This window comes from Ixodes scapularis, unplaced genomic scaffold (assembly GCF_016920785.2).
Source record: "Ixodes scapularis isolate PalLabHiFi unplaced genomic scaffold, ASM1692078v2 PGA_scaffold0__279_contigs__length_252992795, whole genome shotgun sequence".
NCBI lineage: Eukaryota > Metazoa > Arthropoda > Arachnida > Ixodida > Ixodidae > Ixodes > Ixodes scapularis.
Genome location: NW_024609835.1, coordinates 236,297,549 through 236,320,903, shown reverse-complemented (window position 1 = coordinate 236,320,903; position 23,355 = coordinate 236,297,549). Strand labels below are relative to the sequence as shown.

Genomic DNA, 23,355 nt, shown 5'->3' with positions numbered 1-23,355 from the left:
ACATAAAAAAACAAAAAACCGAACTCGAGTTTTCATTTTTTTTTGGGAATTCAGGCCTAGCGACGAGAATTCTTTATCTATATCTTTGTTTTTTTGTTGACCTCGTGTACAACCCCAAGAAACTATCCACACGGGTGCTTCTTTCTTGAGAAACCACACCCCTTACTTTGTGTACTTTAGGAACCCTGACCGGCGTTTCTCATAGCCTCCCCGATCCCACACCTTCTTCCCTTCCTGCGCCGTCACTTCGCCGAAAGCCGCGCACAACTGGGGCCCTCTGCTACGCGGTGTGACCAAGCGGGATCAAGGGACCAGGTCAACGCCGTCTGCTGCGATTGGTCACTGGCGCAGCGCTGACGAATCTCAGCAGACGACGTTGTCCCGGTCAGGGAGCCTACATGTGCGCTTTGCTAGGGTGATGCCACCCTTTGTAATACCACTCGCCGACAAACCAGCAGCCATTTTGGTCCTCGGTGATAATCCGTGAGCTTATAACCCTCCCCGAAACAATAACCTTATCTCACAAGTTCGGAGCAGCGTTGTGGAACCAACGGAGGGAGGATTAGCATTTCCCCCTCGGATGGGAGGACCGATGGACACAAAGGCCACTTTCCGGCGCACGAGGAAACAATGAGCAACAAAATGGCGGTGAACGAGGATGTGGGAAAGGGAAACAGGCAGTTGGCATCACCCTATCCGAAGAACACATGAAGGCACCCTAGTCCCGGTCTTTTGGTCCCGACGTGTAGCATAGGGCCTCTGGATGGCCACCTGACCTAGTTCCGGCAACGGTGCTGACATAATCTCCTGTTGTCGCTGAAAGAGAAAATTCATGTAGCCAGGGGGGTGCTACAAACAAAGTGACCGAGGTATCGACGGGGCTGAGGGGACTGCACTATCTCTCGTTTGGAGCGTACCAAAGAGACGTGGGTTCCTGGGCCGTCTCCGTGGGCACCGCCGATGCATGGCGATGCACGCAGTTAGTCGTGTCTGCCGCGAGCCACCTGACCATGCTGTCAAGAAGGGGAGACCACGCCAGGAAATTAAATTCTCCCTCCCGAGCTTTCGCCAAACCATGAAGTGGGCTTTAATATACAGTAACATAAAAACACGTGTACGATGTAATTACATTCGAAGGCCATCTGTTAGAAAAGTGAGAAAACCCCAAAGTACCGAGAGTTTTTCAAAGTATTCGGTTCACGCACATGACCTCTGAAAACCGGAGAAATCTCGGGCCCGTGTCTTGTTGTCTTGTACAGAAGCCCCGATAAACACCGAGTTTTCGCCCGACACAAAACGCTGACACTAAAAATCGCCAAATCACTGTGAAAAAATAAATCCCCCGAATATAGCTCCGAAATCGAAGAAAGCTAAACCCCCAAAGGACGAAACCCTATTTGGAGGCTCTAGGTGTACGGTGTTACACAATTGAAGTTATTGTCACTCGTTTCAGAAGATATGGACCGTTTAATAATGAACGCTTTGTATATACAATAACACCATCTGTTCCGAAACGAGATATTAAAATGAAGGCTTTGTGATAACGCCCACACTACTTCGTTAGCCGTGAGACAAAAGATGAGTTACGATCAACGGAGTTGAAAACAACGAGAGTCATGACCTCCCACGTTCCGAAAATTCAGGATACAAAAAATTTTACTTAGAACAGTATGAGGAGATTCCTTTAAGCGGGATGAATTGTTCATACATCATGCAAGTATTGATTATTCTGATGTTTTCTCAACCCTACTCTATATTCAGCTGCTACCATACGATTACCTGCAAATCGCAGTATGAAAAGGTGAGCCCTATAAAAACATAAAAAAACAACGCTCATTGCTACCAAATTCATTGAAACGGAATAAAACGCACAGATTATACTTCCGTTTCTCAAGGTTTTAACAAGATGAGCTGTAATGATTCGCGAGAGGACTCCCAGCGCACTAAGAACGAAGTTGAGTGTGGAAGCTTGAATTGTCTGAACAAACAGGGGAGATTTCGTATTATGCATTAGGCGTCCATAACAGTTGCAAATGAAACACCGCCTTTTGCAGTGCACAGAGCACAAGGACTGCTGCTATGGATACAGCCTCTGGATGGGTCGCCAGTCGCTTTGCAAACATTTCGACGCCGCTTAGCACCCAGTCATATCATGATGCCACGATGTGCGCAGACATCACGCAGCAGAACGAGACAAAGAACCATATTAAAAGATATACGGGAATCTGAATAAATCGGCCGTTGGTGCTAGGTATTTGGACGCTTTCAAAGAATCAAGTTCATGCACATATTTCATCATACATCTAGATTGCTGGTAAGAACTACATGGAATACACGCGATTGAGTATTTGGGTCCATTGTAGTACAACTTACGCGCCTTAACAAGGTACGTAATTGGCCTTTTTAAGGCATGTTAAAAGTGACACATAGCTTGGCGATTTTTTTAAGCCACCCATTGAAACCACAACCGTGCGCCAGCACTAAAAGCTGTCTTGAGGACTCAAATAAATAAAAACTTTGTGAGAAATGCTTAACTGGTGGATTAGAATTCAAGCATAGTGGTCCGCATATTGACCAATCTTATGGCAGCTGATGCGCCATATAACGGATGCTGTAATTCACATCATTGAAAATTGAGTGGTATTAAGTCATGTGCCAATTTACTGGGCCGTGCCTGACCTTCTTTGATACTATGGCGCTGCAACACAGACATTTTGTGTTGGACTAGGGGATTCGCAACTTTATGAAGAGGGAGGACTCCAATCAATTGACTTTACCAGCATAGTCTATACTTTGGGTTTGTTGATTGTTACCAAGTATGATCAATGGCATTAAAATTATTGATAAAAGAAAAAATATAAAATTATGAGACAGACTCACTTCACTGGTGCTTCTCTAAGGGGCTTCTGTGGAAGAAAGATGTCAAGCTAATCAAAAAGGAACTCGCACTGTATGCTAGTTATATTGAATACACCAGTTATACTTCTGTAGGTTGTTGTCGTTCTTGAATGATGGGAGCTGTTTTACACTTTTATTATTTATTTGCAGTAATATTATAATTATTTTTATGTTTCTGATGTTGTCATAGGTTAGAGTTTTTGTCTAGTGTATATAATGATTTTTCTGGAATATCCGATTTCTTTGTATTGTGTGCAATTCCCATATTTCGCACAAACTTACATGGATGATGTTCTGGTTATATATGTGTTCATGTGCAATTCAGTTGTGCATTATGTACTCCTAAATCACGAGGCAGTACTGCCGAGCCCCGCATACAGGCGTTCTACGCTTAAGCGGCCAGTGCCTTGATAATGTTTATTTTTATTTTGAAACAAACCTTATTCTTATTCTGATCTTGAAAGTAGTTTGAAGGACCACATAAATTTGGGCTCAATGTGAGTATCTGCAATAATACTTAAAAAACAAGCGAGCTGGTGAGGATTCATGGTAATAAAAGCCGAGACTCAGGAACACAGGAGGGGACGCAGGAGGGGACGAACACATCACAACGAACGTTGAGACATTGTGTTGTGTTCGTCCGCTTCTGTGTTCCTGAGTCGCGGGTTTAATTACCATGAATATGAGTATCCTGCCTTATTTTGAGAATACAAGTTAAATAGTGAATAATTTAGGACTCTGGCATTAAGGCAGACCGTTTAAATATTCGTGAGAATTCGGCATTTCTTTAAATTAATTAATGCTTACATACCAGCTGGGTGACCAGTGAGCTCTTTAAGGGAAAATCTGGGTTTGGCCTGGGAATTTAGCGTATTAAAATCCTCGAAGAAGCCAAGGTACAACCAAGCTTGATCCTTTTTGGCCAGATTCTGAATATCTTGGCCCCAATTCGCCAAACAAGCTCCGAAGTTAGCCTAGGGTGCGGGTAGCGACGGTCATCTGGAATCTTTGGGCCTAAATTGCCAATCAAGAGCCAGGGTTAGGCTTTACTTCTGACTGTTTATTTTTTATGTGGCAACTTTTGGCCTAAATGTCAAAGCAAGTGCCAGATTTAGGACTCATTGCTGGTAGTTTGGCTCTCATCTGATATTTCAGGCTTAAGTCGGGGACTTTGGCAATTACGTGGCGAGCTAGAGAAAATTAATTGAAATGCCCAACACAAGTACTTTGGCACTAACGCCTTGGAGAGAAACCGTATTAGGCCAAAGTTAAGCCCCAAGGATTGCCAAGCTTGTGAGAAGTTTGGCGTTTTTCTGGTGTGCTACCTGGGCGAAAACTATTGTTAGAACAGTTATTGAAAACTTGTAAAACACATCAAGTGCAAATAAATTTAACCTTAAATAAAAAAAAATTTCAAACGCGAACTTGACTAAAACAGTTTTGTTTTTAGAAATCATATTAAAAGTAAACTTTTAATATTACTATTACTAGTAATAATCATAATATTAATAGTAATAATAATCGTTATTTTTCCTGTCTTCCAACGCAACATAACGCTCTATTGAGTTGTGCACAAAACAAGTGAAATACTATGCATATAAAATACAGCAATATACTGGTCATTAATACAATTCAACAAGAAACGCAAGAAGTAGATAACTAAGAGTACACATGCATCCTCATGCTTAAAGGAAGACACCTGCATTCGCGTACGTCCAAAACGAAATCACAATGACAGATAATAATATTAAAGTTATTTTCATGCACAGAATTAAAAGCGAGTTGTAGACTCGCGTAAGGTAATGCATAGTACATGCAAGGGGTAAAAAGTTGACACGTTCCGGCTGACGTGGTGCGGTACAGGGAAATACATAGCCTGGTCTAAATCCATCGAATACACCTTTCCGCTGACTACCTTTCGTAAAAAAAAAAAATAAGATCTCTCTACTGTCTTTTCACAGGCAGCTTATACAGTGAGAACCGGCGAAGCAATGATTCATAAGTATAAAAATAATATCTGCCAACATACTTCTCATAAACAATTCTAATCATATGCTTCTGAACATTTCTGAATAGAGCTGTATGCGTAAGAATCAGGGGATTCCAGATAGCAGAGCTAAACTCGAACCGTGATTTAATTAAAGTATGAAACAGATGCAGTAAACAAGAATGAAAAGAAAACTGAAAATATAATCGTGCAAATCATGCCTAACAATCTTAACGCTGTATTTACGGTTATAAGGATATGGCTTTTAAAAGGAAGTGCACGGGCGATAGAGACGCCAAGGCCCCGGATGAAAGAAACCGGTGAAATGGGAACGCCACCAAGAGTGCAAGAAAAGCGAATGGTGTCGCGCTTTCTATGGATAGCACAATAAATTTCGTCTTCTGAGGGTTAAGTAAAAAAGTTTTCCGAAAACCATTTAAAAATATAATTTATGCCAGCTTGAAACGAGAATCCTCAGACACAGACTAAACACTTCTAAAAAGCTTAACATCGTCAGAAAATAAACAAATCCTTGCATCATTAACACAAGAAACAATATCGTTAATGAACAGGAAAAAAACAACACAATAGGTCCCAAGATTGAGCCCTGCGGTACACCAGAACTTGGATTAAACTCATCGGAGCAGGTACTAAGAACATGAACAGAGTTACGGCGATCACTCAGGTAACTATTAAACCGCACACATAGATGTGGGTTGAAGCCATGCGGAGGAGGCTAATGCAACAATTGTTCATGATTATCTAAATTAAAGGCTTTGGATATATCGAAGTAAAGAGTAACTACTTGTTCCCTTGTGAAAACTATTGGTGCGGAATAATTGAAGAAAGCATAAATTCTATTTTTTTAGCACAAGTTTGCCCTATTGAAAGTTTAGTTTTTTCATTTCTTCGCCGCCTCATCATTTGTCATTTGTGACGATATTTATGTACTGATTCTCAAGAATCATTTGCGTAATTGCACATAAATATTAAGAATCTAAGGAAATGCTGGGATGAGTTCAAGGTACTTGTTTAGCATTCTCGTGCAGTGTTTGATGTTTTAGATATAATAGAAATTAACATCGGTAATAACTTGTGCGACTAATTTTTCTGTCCGGTTACTAAAGCTTGTTTCGAACACGTGAACGGTCAAAAGGGGGTGGTACGGGAGTACTGGTGAGGAACGTGTAGCTGAGCGAAGTTACTGTAACGAGTTTGCTAACTCTGAGTTACTTCCCTTCAACATTTGGAACACACACTGCTTCTGGCCACTTTTGATGTTTCATAGGCTGCCTTCGACAAATTTGTGTACTTCTTTGAGGAGCTAAAGACAATGCTACTTAGCCAATCATCTATCGAGAAATTTTGCCCAGTAGGCGATATCAATATGGACTCGTTAACGTGATTGAACAAGCAACTCAAATAAGAAGGCAAGTTGAAATCGTAGATCAGAAAAGATCTGACGATGTGGGTTTGGCTTTTTATTGGCAAAGCCTGACACTAAATGAGACCTGTAATGACGTCTAATACTTTCTAACAGATGTGGACTTATTTTACTAACAAGTTTAAAAAGACTATCACAAGCAGCAAACGTCGCGAGGAATACTCTTGGCTGAACGCCTTCAGTTCCTCACTGTGGAGGCAATTCAGGAATTCTCCTAGAAATACAAAATTAAAAACTGAATTTCGCGTCGCTCATAATTGCGCAAATAAGTTGGTTGGGGCACCCATAAGAAATACTTTCAAGGCGACTTCCGTTTTTCGAAACCTAATGCTGCAAACACTTGATCTTTGCAAAACCAACTTCGTGACTTAAATGCTAGAAATTCGGTAGATGAGACGTTAAAAAAGACATTTGCTACAATTACATATTCACTTGCCGATAGGCTTAATACATTATTTGCGAAGTTTTTGAGCGTTCTGCCGAGTAACGTTACCTTTTCAATTAAAGCAGAAGCGCAAATTGGACTCAGCTTTCCTTTCTGAATTAGCAGGAAATGAACTGATGAGTGTATTGTTAATTTTAAGCCACAGAAATCGCCTTGGGCTGATAATATAAAAGTGAGTGATCTCCATCGAACTTGTGCTTCCATAAAAACGTCATTGTACGCATGCTAAATGGTTTTATAGCCGATGAAAAAAATTCCTAATACCCTAAAGAACGCAAAAGTTAAGCCACTTTACAAAGGAGATCGTCGGAAGATAAAATTTTAGCGGCCCAATTCGATTTTACCTTGTATAAGTCAGATATTAAAAAAAAAATTTGTTGTAAGTTATTAGTTAGCCGCCTTGGTGGCTCCGAGGCGAGAACGCTGGCGTACGGATCACCATATGGCGGGTTCGAATCCCGGCCGAGGTGCCCGCAATCTGACAGAGGCTTATTGCGGAGAAGGCGCCGTGTAACCGAGCTTTCGGTTGCACGTCAAAACATCTTTAGGTGGTAGAAATTAATCCTCAGTCCTCCGCTGGGGCGTGCCAGATGCCTGTCGTTGGTTTGGCACGTAAAACACCCGAATTGGACTTGACTTTGCAAGTTATTAGTCAGTTTCCTTATAATGTTTGCGTCATATCTTTCAACCAATATGAATTTATCAGCGGGAAAGGAACGCAACCATTGCTTGAAGAATTTACTGATGAGTTGCAATATGGCTTTGAAAAATTTGAATTCGCCTGTGCGCCCTTCGTCAATGTGTCCAATGCATTTTACTGTGTGAGTCACGCCATTTGTTTTACAAAGAAAAACCTTCATCACGCTAGCTTCCGCGGCCTGTTCCTGGGAACTACTCAAAGGTTATTTAGATGAATGCACTCAAAAAGTTTACATAGGGAACGCGCGGAGTTCGCAAGTCGCGTAATAATCTGGAGTTCCACAAGGCTCCATTTTATCACCATTACTTTTCTATATATTTGTGAATGTTAGGTAAAACTCTATATTCGTCTGTGAACTCTACCAGTATGCCGACGATACTGTTCTATTATCACGCTATATAGAATATGAGAAAGCCATCCCTCTTCTTCAAAATAAAACAAAACACCTGACTGGCTGCTTTGAACTAAATGCCCTAAAGCTTACCAACTCGAAAACGAGTCTAGTTTGCTTACGTAATCTCTTGAAAGTACCCAGGCTTAATAAGCCCATATTTCTACATTTTTCATTGCGTTTGTTATCTAAGTGTGCCCCTTTCTATTATTCTGAAAATGTAATGTACCTAGGTGTCGAATTTGACAGTGACCCGTCATAAAATTCGTACCTAGACACTGTTTACAAGAAACAACAAAAACTCAGGCATGTTTGTAGTCTGTCGCATTATAGAAGAGCCTTTGTACTTCGTAACATAAAAAAAGAACATGGTTATTAACGGATTAGCATACAGTGTCCATAGATATAAATCGCAATCTTCGGAGGACGTTTGGAACTGTGGCTCAAGAATATCGATAATATTTTGCACGGAATGTTTAAATGTATCGTTTACAGTTCTGACACAAAAACACGAAAAACATTTGATGAACTGCATCTCCATTTATGTCAACCCTTCTTTAATGAAGCGGTTGTTCTAAAATATTTTTGAGTACCAGTTTCAAAACGCACAGATTGCACCTCGGACGCTCAGGGAGGCTACCCGATTTGAAGTGCCAAAAGTGTTAACACGGTATGACAGAAGACTACGAAGACTAGTGTTATGGGGGGCACGAGATGACAACGCGCTTATGCATTCTGACACACTTCCATAACTGCATCATTGAAAACGTTTCTCGCGACAGGTTTGTAACCTCTCTTAACGTTAAAATTTAGAGTATCATGCTCGTTTAGAGAACGTTGTTTCGCTTTCAGTTAGACAAATTTTCGTTTTCGTATTTCCAATGCGATTTGTTTCACTTTTTTGACGCGTGTTTTCTATGAACATAGCTATAAAAGTTTTGAGAATATTTTACCCGTAATTACATAACTCATGTGTAAACACGACCAATTCGAAGAAGGCTTTTGAGGAAGTTGACAGAATTTTAGCGCAATATCTCGCTAGAGCATCTTTCATAATCCAGGTCACTGATTCTTGCGTGTTGAAGCTGCAATTGCGGGCGCTTGCCCGATTCCTAACACACAATTCAATTGGACATGCGAAAATTTTTTGTATTTATTTTGGTGCTTCTATTTTCTGACGGTGCAAATGTTACGATCACTAAGAAACTAACCCCTATCGACCATATTGTGAACTGTGGGCACCCAAACCAATTTCGTTGAGTCAGAACTTACTAAGACCTAAGTTCAAAGTTTATTTTCCAACGTGTACAAGGTTGCAATCTGCCTGGCAATAAAATACGCTAAACAGCTCGACGAGGCGGAGCATTTCTAGGCCCGTGGAAGACCCGCCCGTGTGGCCAGTAGAGGTGTTGGTAAGCCGACGAAGCTCTTAGAAGATGTTGGTTGGCATGGCGGCTGCTGCGCGCCTGGGAACCCATAGCAGCGTCCATGCATCCAACGAGCGCTGCGGCGGATCGACCGGCGTCTCGAAGGCCGCTTCGTCCAACGGTGCCGGCGTCAGGGCGTCGCGCTGATCGACGCTCCTCTTGCGGTTGTAGTTGAAGCAGCAGGCCCGGAACATGGCTGTCCCGCAGGCCGTCACGCACTCTGGTCCGCAGGCGTTGCAGGCGCGGCTGGCCTGCCCTTCCAGGCCGCACAGGAGCAGCAGCAGCGCCATCCTGGGTGCTGGAGCCACGAGAAAGGATCGTGGGCGGATTAATGCTAAACATATGCGGAGGGAAAGTTCGCCTGCTTCTTTGCAGGGGTTGCGATGATGTCAGACCACCGAGCTCTCATTGGCGGTTTGATTTTATTGAAGGAGGTGAAACGCAGAGATCGGCCCGCAGGCTAAATTGCAGTGCTGCCACCGGTGTAGCAGCAATATGTGCCTCCAGCGAGCAGCTTCTCCTGCTTGATCGCAAAGTTATGAAACGGTTCTCTGGCTGCCACCAGGGTAACAGTTGCATGGTAGAAGACGCCGGTCAAATATTCCGGATATGTTTGGTGAGCACTCTGCATGTTTAGTTTCTTTTTCGCGTAATAGCGTAATTACAAAAAAATTTAAAAGGCACATCACTACGTCTATCAACATTGGTACATCCGGGACATGAGTGACCGTGACCGTGACGAAAGCAATGACATGAGGATGGAAAAACTGTTTGACAATTCACTGGGAAGTGCTTTGCTGTTCGAGGCAAGAACGGGAGCTTTGAGGACAAGGACGCATAGGGCTAAATTTCAGGAGACAGACACGTTATTGGCCGCCTGCCATAATGATAGCGAGACACTAGAGCACTTGGTTTTGAAGTGCACGGGGCTTCCTCTTGCCCTCCCTGAAGGGCTAACGGATTTGACTGGGGCCCTGGGTTTTACTGGCGGCGATAGAAGGACGGAAGAGAAAAGGATTACGGTGAGAAAAGAGTTGATTAGAAGATTGGTGAAAATTACCTAGGGAAAATTAAATGATGAACAGCTAACTAACACAGCTGGGGACAGGCGGGACAGAGTAAAATGTGAACTTCCTCCCGCGTGGCTCTGGCCCAAACTCTCAACCCTGTATCCCAGTGGGTCCGGTGCTGGGGTAACGCCGACAAGGTTTGACCAGAGGAAAATCGGCGACTCTCTCACCGGGGCGAAGAGGCGGGGGGTCATGTTTTTCAGGTTTTTTTCGCGACCCCCGAATGTCATACTGGTGATATCCCCCACCGCCTGGTGATAGTTAGGGGGAAAAAATTGGTCTTAAAGGGGCGGGAGAAATCACGTTTTTGTCTTTTTGGACTTAGGCTAGGTAACGCAAGCTACCGCCCGTCACAAAGGGCATAGCCATTAACATCCATCCATCCATCCATCCATCGAGTAGCTGCTGTACTCCACTAAGGCTGCTACACTCCATTGTATTTGAAGTTAGTATACTAAGTTCGTTTACGTGTGGACTCAGCTTCCATTCGACATTCTGCGACATTAAGTTTTAACACAGATTTTTTATTGTCATCTGAGTGCAGGGCACAATTGCGCTGTATGTAAGCATAGACAGCCGGAAGGTAGTCGACCTCAATGGCCGATTTTTCCTCTAAGCTGTAGATAAAAAATTTAGCCGACCCAGTACAACCGTTAGCCTGAGGTCTTTAACGCCGCACCACGCAGTACTGAAAAACAACCCTGCGTCAGTCCGCTGCTCATCGAAATGAAAGGAACAGGGGTGGAAATTGAACCTAATATCCCTGGGTCCTGTTGAGCGAGCTTTGGCTCTACGCGCTCCGAGCTCAGGTGTGTTTCCACACTCGGCCACCGATACCCCCGGTGTAAGGCATCGGTGTCCTACGAAGGAGGGCCTCCTGATTGCTTGAGAAGAAGTTGAAGTTAGGCACCTAAGCGAAGGACACCAGCCACAATAAGGCCTACGAATCGAACACCAACGCGGCGTCAGATAATGAGTCTACTAGCAGAAGATTGTCTTCATTCAAAATTAAATATAAGATGCGGCCCGAAGACAATTTTGCTCTATATTGCTTTAAAATCGTTTTCCAAGATTTAAAAAAAAAAAAAAAATGTTTGTTTGCTCGACGAGCATACATCGCTTGCAAGGTAGCACGGCTAACGTTCTGTTTCTTTAATTACCACTACTCTATTTTATATAAATAAATAGCGGACGGAATACGGCTGTGGTGGGCTTTTACACAAAATTAGATAAGATAGCCACCACGAGACCTCAGTGTGCCGAAAGGGTAGTTAACTGTAAATCGTGTACTATAGTCTTATTTAGTGTCAGGAATGTTCAAAGCGGTTTAGAAGTAGCATCTATCACTGACGCGTTCGGGGTGATATGTGCAAAGCTTTGCAGCAGTGGCTGAACTTTTTATTCTGCGCCAGCAAGATGTATAGTATCACACAGATTGAAAGACCCATTCGTCTAGGCAGTTAAAGTGCCCATGATAAGTGAACGTTTGCCAGATGCGTTTTATTTTTAGATTGATAATAGGAAAAGTGTTAGTGCCAGCACCAATAAGTAGAACTAGATGGCAAAGAAGAACATCTCCGCGCTCCTGGAATGGCCGCGCAACCAGGTACTATCCACCTTATGCAAATATAATAAATGCCCCTCCACCTTCCCAACGCCTTGTATTTAGAGATTTTCAGCGTTTAACAATTCAAAAGTGTGATCCAGCGAGCACGACCCAAAGCGAATCGACTGTTGTGACGACCGGTGTCGCAGCACTGGCAAATTTACCTCGACATGGAGGAAGCGAACAAAAAAATGGTATTACGGACCGCCAGGAACCGGAACCCGTAAGTGGCGGCGCAGCGGACCCTCCCCCGATTTCAGTCACCGCAACAGCAGGAAGAGAGGAGAGCACAAGCGATCCAGTTAGCGACGGGGCAACCACGAGCCGTAGCAACACGGCAGCAGAAGGACAGCGTTCCGACGGTGACAGTATTTGCTCTGACACAACCTTACCGACAAAGGAGCTGCTGCAAAAAGACTTCGCCGACCAAGGACCTGCTGCGACAGGACCTCACCATCCAAGGGTCTGCTTCGACAGGACATGACCGTCCAAGGGCCTGCCGCGACAAGACGTGATCGCCAAGGTAATTTCCGCGACTGGACCTCACCGCCCAAGGACCTGCCACGTACTGGATCTCATTGACCAATGTCCTGCTGCGACATTACCTAACCAACCAAACTGGACTAGATACCTGGTGGCCACAGCTAGCCCCACCAATAGGGCAACACAGGACATGGGAGTCCCGAAGTTTCAATAAAAAAAGATAGCTCAATATTGACACCTGAATTTAAAAATGGCAGCATTTAGCGCCAGTGCCCAGAAGAAAATGTAGACGACGAAGAGCTTACTATCATGTAAATATGATATCTACGTTTTGTAAATATCATAAATAACCTTCCATCTTACGACGCCTCGTATCCAGAGGTTTAAAGTGTGTAACAAAAGGTTAAATTATTTTCTCGCTCCAAGAGCTCTGGACATAGTCAATGCGAATCCAGCACAACCATCCAAAACTACGTCGTTCGCTTGGTCTTTCATAATAATGGGGTCTGCATTTACCGGGAAAACGGACTAAAGTTCAACGAATACAGATGCAGCATCACAGCACCCCAGGAACCTTCTTACACCGTGCGGTTGATCTCTTATTAAAGGCACCAGGAAATAAAGCTTGGTCACCTGTTCACAAGCAGTCATTAAGAAAACGTTAGTGATGAAAGAACTAGAAGTGGGTGGGGAGTGTTGCGTTGTTCATGCCAGTGGGGTAAAACACGCCGACCGTTATTTTGATTGCAACGTTCCAAAGAGGATTGCATGCTACTCTAATGTATCATTAAATTAATACCTTTGCTGGAATTTACGACATCGATTTTTTTCAAAGCAAAGCTGAGAAGAATATACACGGTAGGAGTACTGGGTATTACCTACAATGAAAGCAGTGTAATAAAAAGACCTGAAGGAGCATCGGCATGGACAATGCCGGTTGAAGTGTAATGGTTGTGGGTCGCCTATCAATACCGCCCGATCAGGCCGAGTTCCACTCGCTCCGAGGAAGTCACACGGGGAGCGCTATCATGAAGAAATACTTTATCGATACTGCAGTGTTCTAGAGAATTGTAGTGGCAAGAGCGGTGGCTGCCGCGTGAAGATTTTGCATGTCGACGCCACCGTAGCGCTGCAGCTCTGAGCACTAAGAACGTGCCCCCGTCAGCCTCGTCGTCGGCGCTGCTCGGGGTGTACTACTGTGGTTCGACTGGAGCTTTTCGCGACGCAGAACAATCGCTAATGTAAAAAATTGTAGGTTTTCCTTCGCACTAATGCCTGTAGAGTGTGTGCTATGCTCTAATTTTATTTTTCGCGTGTTTTTGATGGAGATAATTTTATTAATATTGACCCCCCACCTTTCACAGTACTGATAGGTCGTTCAGCAATGCTATCACTTGGGCTGCGCGCTTAATAGCTGCGAAAGAAACCACGCTATACTGATATAACAAGGAAACATAGACAAATGAATCTCAATAAATCACTCACTTTTTTTAATGGTGAGAGGAACAATAAACTGGTGTATTGTTTATTGTCATCTATTTTGCTGCTGCGGGGACCAGCGTTGTGTAAGGTGCAAGGCCGAACGCGTTTGGGAGCGACGCGAAGCAGGGGGTCTGTCCGACTTTTTCCTTGCATTTATGACCGAGACAAAAACGGAACGGGGAAGACTCCCCATCACTACACCACAAAGAAAAGTGCTATGGCGCTACGTTTACGAGATGCGTACCGCCTGAGCTTCGTCGTCTTCTTTGCTCATAGCACATCTGCCATCTGCCACGAATTCTCCTAAAGCTCGGAACTCCAGCGCCACTCGCGGCATCTACGTTGGCAGTCTTGACGCGGCCCTTTGTAAGCGGGCTCCGATCTTGCCACTACATCCCCTAGAACACTGTAATAGGTGCTGCGTAGGGCCAAGGCTGCCTTGTGGTCCGGGTCTTCCCTGGGCTCGCTGAGCACCGTCTCTTCCGTTCGTCACCGCCCTTCGAACTATCTGTGTGCTCGCCCTGCCACGAGCCTCTTTTCCCTTCTTCGCTCACGGCGGCGGCCCTCCAGGTGCATCGCGCCTCATTGTTCCCCACAAGTTTATAGGGGTCCATGAAACGATTTTCCTACTTCTTCCTCCTTAGCTTTAATCCTCAACTCAAATGCGAAATCACGTCGTCGTGACATTCTTCGGCACCGGTGTGATGACTCCTAGCTTCCACCGTGCTTTTTATGCACACCATAGAACTTGTCATTCCCCAGTGACGATAAGTTCCGTGAGGGCACTCATTGGCCACGAACTTGAATACAAATATTCGTCGACGGATTGATCGTTGACGAGCCCATACGTCCGAGTGACGCAGTTCTTGTGTCCAATGCGTGAGCTGGGTTCGGCTGACGTCAGGTTGGCACTGCTGACGCGCTTAGGGAACCGCGGATGTATCATAGTGAAAAGGCGAAGAGCTTTCGGAGGAAAGAAGGTACAAAATAGTCCGCTATATTTTCAAATGCCCGTACCGAAAAGCTGGCTGTTGACTTTCTACCCTCTTTTTTTTGTCCAACTAAATGATATGCGATTAGTAAAGTCCCATTTTGAAATCATTCATCCCAGCCCGAAATTCGTTTCATGGCCTTTTTAAGGAAGCGTCTCTTTTATAATGCTCCAGTTGAGGACTTACGATGTTAGAAAAATAGGAATATGAGGAAGTAAAATCGCAGCTACAAAACGAATAAATGACCGAAATTCGGTTCATTGTAAATATTCTCCTAGTTACGGAGCGGCCACAAGTTATATTCGACTACACCCTGTATCGACACAATAGTATTGAGGAGCCAATTAAATGTGAGGACGAAAAAATGCTGGAATTATATCACAAATAGTATAGAGCTAAGGAGGGGCCATAGAATAGCAATTTCGTGACACATAAATGTTCAATCGCGGGATACTGACAAGAAATACCGACATGGCAGAAACATCATACAGGATATTAGTGAAAAACGCGACTTTGTTCAAGTAAACAGAAATAAATTGTGAAAAACAAATTGCGACGGAATCAGGTAGCCTACTTTCCACGATTACTATTGCTTAATGTTGTCCACAATATAGGGGAAGCTGGGAAAGGTTCAAATAAACGCGCCTGGAACGAAGAGTCTGGTTAGTGACTATAAGCGTATAAACATCTCTATTGACAAAAGATAAAAAGGGCTAGCCGAAGAGAAGTGTGAATTATTTAATCAGAAAAAAAAAACACCCGGTTAAAGCAAGTAGGAAGGAGCTTAAAGGGATGCTTAACCGAAATTTGGAGCTCACAAAACAAGGTTGAAGCTATAGGCGGGACGCTGCAAAACCCAAAAGTATCACACCCACAGTAATATCCCTAACGGTTGGCCGTATTTGTTGTTTTTTCTTGTGTATTTTTTTTTGGAAAAAATGCGCGGCGATAGAGCACGGCCAACGAGGCCGAGGACACATGTTACGTCACGATTCCCATTTCCTGTTTTCTTCGCTTCGTCCCCTCGAGCACGTGAGAACCGAAGCGAGATAAAGTAGAAACGGGGCCACTTCTCCTCATACTTATCTGTTCTAGGAGAATCGTGACGTCGCATTCCTCGCTTGATCGCGCCCATGTTTTCCAACAATACCGCCATCCGTTTGAGATATCGATGTATGAGTGATGTTTTGAAGTTCGTAGCGCCCCACTCAACGCTTCGGCGGCCTTATTTGCGAAATTCAAAAGTTCGGTTCAGCATTCCTTAAAAAAGTCAATATGAAAAAACAAACAAAAAACAACAACAAAAAAATTAACAACACAAACATCAGGTATAGCCGGAGTATACCAGAGAGCAGTTAAGATAGTTTATGCGTAAGAACAAAGGTACACAAAAAAAAGTCATCCATTACTTTGGCAGGAAACTAGGGTTACGGCAATGTCAGAATGTATCCTGAGAGTACAGATAGGCTAAAATGATAGGGGACTCGCCAAAAGTCGTAGAAGCGAAGTTTGTAAAGTACCTGACCATGAGGACTAAAAGTTTGGTATCGGTTGAGGTGCAATGTAGCTATGTATTGTCGACCAAAACTCTGGTTAGAGACTGGTAAGCGTACAGGTCGTTCTTTCTCATTATGGCTCCTTCGAATCCCCTGTTCCGTGTTTTCTTACAACGTGCATTCCAACGCGGGTGTATTGTTTAGCTGTCGGCTAACGTAAGATACGTATCTCGCTTGTTTTTTATCTGTGATTTAGTGTCTTCTAGGAGGTCTTTATTTCGATGCGCATATCGTAGTAGAGACCACTGGAGATGCGGCTACTCCATGACTGGGCATTTCTGACGCTTCGGTTGGTACCAGTTCAGTTTCGATATTGAAGTTACAAAGCGGTACGGAGGTGGGCGGGGGGGGGGGGGGGTACTTGTTCAATCTACGCCTATTTACATTGCTCGGATAACCTAGCTTATTGTGTCCTTATTGTGTCTCGATCATGCACATCCTTGAACCCGGGCGCTTTTTTTATGACTTGACATAGCCACAGGAAACTCCTTGAGAACTTAGGTTCCTGCACGAAGTTGCTCACTACGAATATACGCACACCCTCCATTGTTGTAGGTCTACGAGGCCGGGGGAAATGCATCAGTATCTCAATTGATAAATAATACTCCTGTCCAAACACCACTCATGCTGACGTCTTGCTTGTTGCTGTAGGTAATGTGCTGTGTCTGTTCTACAGAAATCGCGGTACAGTGCGCTCACATATGTCCTATCGTCTATTAGGAGGCACGTGACTGAGCTCTTGAGCTATTTGCTTTGCCCATGGCTGTTAGTAACGGAATGGGACGGCTCATTGGTGAGCGAAAAGCCATTACTGAGGCAATATTAATCTTTAAAGGAGCAAAAGCGGATGTATTAGGCGATAGCATCATTAGTAGTAGGACAAAAGTAGCAAGTATACGCTCCGTAATTCGCTGACAAGCATAACTGACGCGAAGTTTACAACAGCGTGTACCTAAAGTCATTTGGAGTAAGCAAGGTAGGAGTTTGTCCCGTCTACTTATTTTGGGAATATTGTTATCTCCCTTGGTTTGTGTTCTTTTATGTACAATAGTAATTTTTTATAAGATACGTTGCATTCATAAACTACCGTGACATATTAAATTATAAACATTGAAAGTAATAACATGCAATCGTTTTGAAACTTACCGGCAACTGCCTATCACTATCTCAAAGATAAGTCGTGCGATATAGCTCTTTTAAGTTCAAGGAATCAGAATCACAAAGCAATATGTATAACAACTTCCTTTTATAAAAATTGCTTACAAAAGTAATCAGAGATTTTCCCCCTTATTCTTCTTTTGCCGGGAATCTAGATTTGCTCAGTGCTTGCAATTAGCCTTTAGATTATGACATTCTAAAATTTTAATTGAAGCGCTCGAAACAAAGTGAGAATCTTATGGATGAACACCTACTTTTTGAAGACCTAATTTGCTGAAGCTGGTTATTCTCCGGTGTGTTATAATGACACACCGAAGAATACCAGAGTATAAAATTCCTAGAAAACACGATCTTGTCCAACTACTTGTCAGTATTTATATCGTAACTCGGGGTAGATATCAATACCTTTTTTAATCTGCACCCAGAAAATTATAATGCGTCTAAAACGTCACACTCGACACCTCTACCCTGGAGGAAATTGAATCCACGTTAACGGAAATCAGGCGAGTTGCACTGGAAATAAGTCGATGGTGGAACAGGCTGCCACCGAAACATGTTTTCTGTCAATCTCTGGGAAGAATCTACAGAAATAATCAGACGCGGTGTTCAGGAAATTCGCTGTGGCTATCAAGCGACGCTCACTGCACACAATTTCGAAGAGTCCCGCGGACCGTCATATTGCACTCACCGTATCGGAGAATCTGAGCGACCTGCGACGCCATGACTGGATTCTGCGGACAGCGTCGCAGAAAGTCCCTTATATAGGAACATTGGGGCAACTTCGTTAGGGCTGATTGTTCACTCGCCGTGCAACTAAAAGAATTCCCCAGTGACCGATAGCCCAGGGGCTTCGAACCGCATCATCTGGGTATTGGGAACAAGTACCGAAGGGGCTGCAACGCTCCTGTCCGTCTCAATAACGGTCAATAGCGGCTGAATTGCACACGACATTTGCGCCTCTTCGTACTAAAAGTAACAAATATAACTCATATAGTCATTGCACTTGAATATAATTTGTGGTTGTTTTTGTTTTTTCTCTCCTAAGTACGTCATAATACGTTTCGCTTTGGATTCGTGGTTCAATTGTAAATTTTGAAGGAATTGTGTTCCGTTTCGAGTGAACTTCCTTCAACCACCAGCTGATACAAATTGGGGACAATTTTGAACATTATGTCGCAAGAATGTTGAATGTGGAGCGTTCCCAAAGCTGCAAATAAACAATAAAACAATATAATGACATATTTGTTACTACAACTGTCCAAACGTGGTTGTTCTTACAAGTTCAAGCACATACAGAAGAGAATTGTATGTGGGTATCACTCAAAAGAAAAGAGTGACGAAAATATGTGAATACTCATACATTATGAAAAGTGCGAACAATAGAAACACAGCAATTTATGAACGTGGAACGCCTTTAGCAGAAAGCGGGAAGCAATATTGTAGAGGCAGACGATGTTGTTGGAAATATTAAATAAATTAGGTTTTCAGCAAATATAGCATATGCACTTGAAATGGTATGCAAAATCAAAACTAAATTAAGGCGCAAAAAGTTGATCTCGCTAGATGCCATTATGCAGGTTTGTTTCCTATATTAGCCCAAGACCAAGTCTCGTCAACTATTATTTGAATGCTGAGTGGCTGGATATGGAAACACATCAATTGAGTACTCAGCACTTCCATCTAATTGTCACGAATGACGAGTTAAGAAACGATGAATTTATTTATTTATTTATGTAATTACCTCTAAAGGCCCACAGGGGCATTAGATAGAGGGGATACATAGAATGTCATCACAATCGCACGATGTTGTAATTTTATGAAAATATAAAAGTAAACATAACCCCGCTAACATAGCTCAATAACGCGTAACATGATGCATGGTCACGCACACCAGCATGTAATACGTTTTAAGTGAAAAAGTAATACAGAATAACCGAGAAAAAATGCTCATGTCTAAAAGGCACAGATTCGAGCTTGATTGATTTGTTTACAATGCTGCTTGGGGTCAAATTCCAACAGAACAACGATGATGGAGAAACGCCGGTAATTCATGTTTGGCAGAACACTATCCAGTCCGAGAATCTCGGCCTTGACCATATTGTAAGGTTGCCGAATGTTCACGACCTCTGAGCGGGAGGAGTTTGTGCGAGGGGGAGAGCCCTCATCGAGGCAAGAGTTCCGTTACTTGGGAACAGCCCGTGGTGGTGAGGCGACCCGCATCTCGCTGAGCTGGCTACGGATGGGAAGGCTCTCCGCCTAATGTGTATACTCTGGCGGGCTGCCAGGGCCAGCACCGGAGAGCTTTTTGTAATGCGGGAACCGTTGGTTCCCGCATTACAAAGCCCGCCGTTTGTAATGCGGGAAGGGTTGGCAAGTGTAATGGTGCGTTCACATTAGAAGCGGATCCTCATACGTGAAGCGGATCCGCGCGTTCTCAACTGCAGAGCGGCTGAAAGTGAGCAGTTGGAGCGCGTTTTCGCCATTCGGGACTGATTTATCCCAACCGCTTTTGTGAACCGCGAAGCGGCAACCAATTGCAAAGCGACTCTGGCGTGACGTCGGTCACTTTCGAAACATGATGGCACCGGTCGCTGGTGAGGCGTCCATGACGTTGTAGTCCTAGCGCTACAGCAGACAAATCGACGAAGAAACACGATGTGCACGTTGGTCACTTGAATCCGCCACGAAAAACAGTGACTCGTAATCTTAGCGGGCTTCGCGCCAGTGGTTTGGTCCGGGTAGGAGTTTGTTTATTACTCCGGGATCCGGGTGCCACAGCCCGAAGTTCGCTGCCTTGGTAGTCTCTGCCCGTAGAACGTCGGAACCCTCCCCTGATCGTCCGAAATACCAGCTTTTGTACCCACTAAGACAGTCGCATGATCTATTAAAAGCTGTCGACACCATTCATGACCACCACGAAGGTCGGTAGAAACGTCATGAGCCTCATTACGTAGCGAAGGCATTACCGCGGAGCTGACAGGGTGCCTGCGTTAGCTCGACCTGTAACGTTTATTAATAAAAAAAGAAATGAAAGGGAACATACTCAATAAATGAAGTGTACGTACCAGACGATACAGAGGTAATCCATACGGCGTTTATTTAGGCTTAATGTCAAACAAACAGTAGACTCTACCGACGTGCGAGTGACGAAAACAGGGTCCGCCACCAACGAAGCCACGACCGGCTAGCACCGAACACATTCCCCCGCCACCACGGTCCACCCCACTGCTCACAACTTTGAAAATGAGAAGAGCGAATGAGGGGGGAAAACTGGCCCACTATTCCCGAAAACAAGGTCGGCTATTTATGCGGGAAGAGTGCACTTCGAAGAAAAGTTCGGGGGCATCCTCTTCTGAGTCAGCAAGGCGCTCCTCGCTGGGTTTTGCTTGTGGGCGAAGTCGAGGGAATCTCAGGCGAGCTTTTCGGGTCCATGTGTCTTTTGTTGCTGCCTGAACTCGAGAAGCGTGCGAACATCTCGAGAGAAAATTTTCAGAGTGCCAAAACAGAAAACTTTTGGCTTGCGATCGTGAATTAAATAGGATTTTGAATTGTAAACCAACGTTGCCAAACACAAGCCTTAAAAGAACACGCGTGATTACCGAGAAACCGCCAACCGCCTCCCGGTGTGTCTGAACGGTGTCGCTCGCGAACGGCATCCGCAACCGCTTCGCGAACGCTGATCCGCTTCCAGTGTAAATGCGCCATGAGTTTGGCTCCTTAGAAGCGTCTCGGGCGCTGTGCTTAGTCTGTCTGCATTTGTCCCTCCAGCTGGTGTTCGAAGCACCAGGGGTGATTTGTTGGGTCTGAGAGGACCAGACTTGTTTGTGTCTTCTACGTCCTGCATCGTCTCGTCCCTGGGCTCCGGCCCCAGATGAGAACGTTGCCCCTCAAGGGAAAACGGGAGAGAGAGGCGGAAGTCAATAACAGCTCAACCAAGACAAAGTAAAGTGTCTGGTTCGGTACCGTTAGAGAGATACGAGTCACTTTCTGGCGGCGGCAAAGCCTGCGGCTCTAGATTTAGAGGTCTTTGTGTATTTGTTCCGTCAACGTTTATTCATTCGTATATGTCTTCTACTGAAATGTATCGAGTTTGAAAGTAAGCGTTGTCCCGTTTGTTTCGCTAACTGCCGCCAAGGTCCAACGCAAGCCCCTCCTCCCGGATCACCAGTGAGAAGGAACATTCCATCCCCCATTAAGAACCATACACATATAATTGGCGCTTATTTGCTCATTAAGAAAATATCTCTTCTTGAAGTGGTATTTCCTTGAACACTGAGCGCTTTGGCACCATGGCTACATTCGTCAGAGCAGCTTGCCTTAAGTCTTGCTGGGCAAGTGTTGTACTTGTTTTGTAGAAAACGTACTAGAAAGGTATTTGTACGCCCCAGTTTGTGGCACGCTTGCGCCCCTCGCGGCGCGCCACGGAAAGGGAACATACGCCACGCCGGAGTTCGACAACTGAAAAGTGATGCAGTAGCGTTGATTAGTACAGCACCGGTTTTGCATTTCTATGCCATTATTAGGGGAAAAATCGAAAGCTGCTCGGCAGTGCTCGCTCCTTGTCGTTTTTTTACGTCTGTAAGTGCATGTAAAGGAGCGTTGCAATATACAAGCGTAAAAAAGGGGGCTGCGTACTTTCGGCACCAATTTAGAGTCCAAAGTGCGGGGTCAATGACGTCACAGACGTCAAAATAACAACACCTGTTATTTCGACGTCTAAGACGTCAAAATAATATTAACTGTTGTTTTGACGTAAACAACACGATTTACTTTGGATGCCGTCGACTGCATTTTGAAATGTCGGTCGCTCGGCGTGTGTGTGGTCGGGTGCTCGGGGGTGTCCGCAGTGGTGTGTGTTGTCGACGTGCTGCCTGTTCTCGTCACGTTGTCAGGGACATCAAGGTAAGCGTTTTCCATTTTCAAAATTCGCCCGGTGCCGTCCGTCACTCCTGTTGCAAATGAAGATTACATGTAGCAGAGGCGACAAAACCCAGCCGCAAGTGTCATTAGTTGGACATCCGTGACGTCATTGGCCACGCCCCTTGGATTTCAAATCGGTGCCGAAAATAGCCACCCAAAAATCTGTAGGCAGGAGCCGTGACCCGCCGAGCCTTTTCCACGCACCACATGCTATGCACGTATGTACCAAAGGAAACTTCGACCACCCGTGAAGGAAACGGCCGGAAATGGCACACCACGGCTCACGTTTCGTCAGTTTCATACTGTTTTTAAAACATTGCTCTTGAAACTCACGAAAAGAATCTTCGACCGCCACAAAAGAAAGCGGCCGGATACGGCACACGACGTTTCTTGTCTCGTCAGTGTCGTACTCTCTTCCGAACATTGGTCTCGAAACTTGAAATTTGGTCAGGTTCACTCACCCGTGACCGTCACTCACCTGTGAACACGGGACCGAACTGGTCCCGAAACGTCGGGTAAATGTTTATTAAATTTTTGGTTACCGGTAGTCTCTATTTTTCGCTTCATGTCTATTCCTAACCAGGCAAAGGGCTGCCTAATGTTTACCTTCAAGGTTGAGTACATTGAACTCAGGGTCGGCGACGCATGCGGCATACTACCTGGTACTCCGAACACCGCCAATGTGAATCACGTCTACGCCCACAGACTCCGGGTCCCGGATACGTCCGGCGTATCTTTAGACTCGGGGATCCGGGTACGTCCGACGTATATTTAGACTCTAGGATCCGGATACCAC

At 44.5% G+C, this 23,355-nt stretch overlaps 1 protein-coding gene across 1 annotated transcript; it reads right to left on the bottom strand.

Annotated features, from left to right (window-relative positions):
* Window positions 1-9,193: 9,193 nt before the first annotated feature.
* Window positions 9,194-18,368, bottom strand: LOC8036165. The gene is made up of 2 exons (XM_002411700.3): window positions 18,328-18,368; window positions 9,194-9,590 (listed from the first exon to the last, which is right to left on the bottom strand). Exons 1-2 carry the CDS (start codon window positions 18,359-18,361, stop codon window positions 9,295-9,297), a joined length of 330 nt encoding a protein of 109 aa, XP_002411745.2. The 5' UTR covers window positions 18,362-18,368; the 3' UTR covers window positions 9,194-9,294.
* Window positions 18,369-23,355: the final 4,987 nt, after the last annotated feature.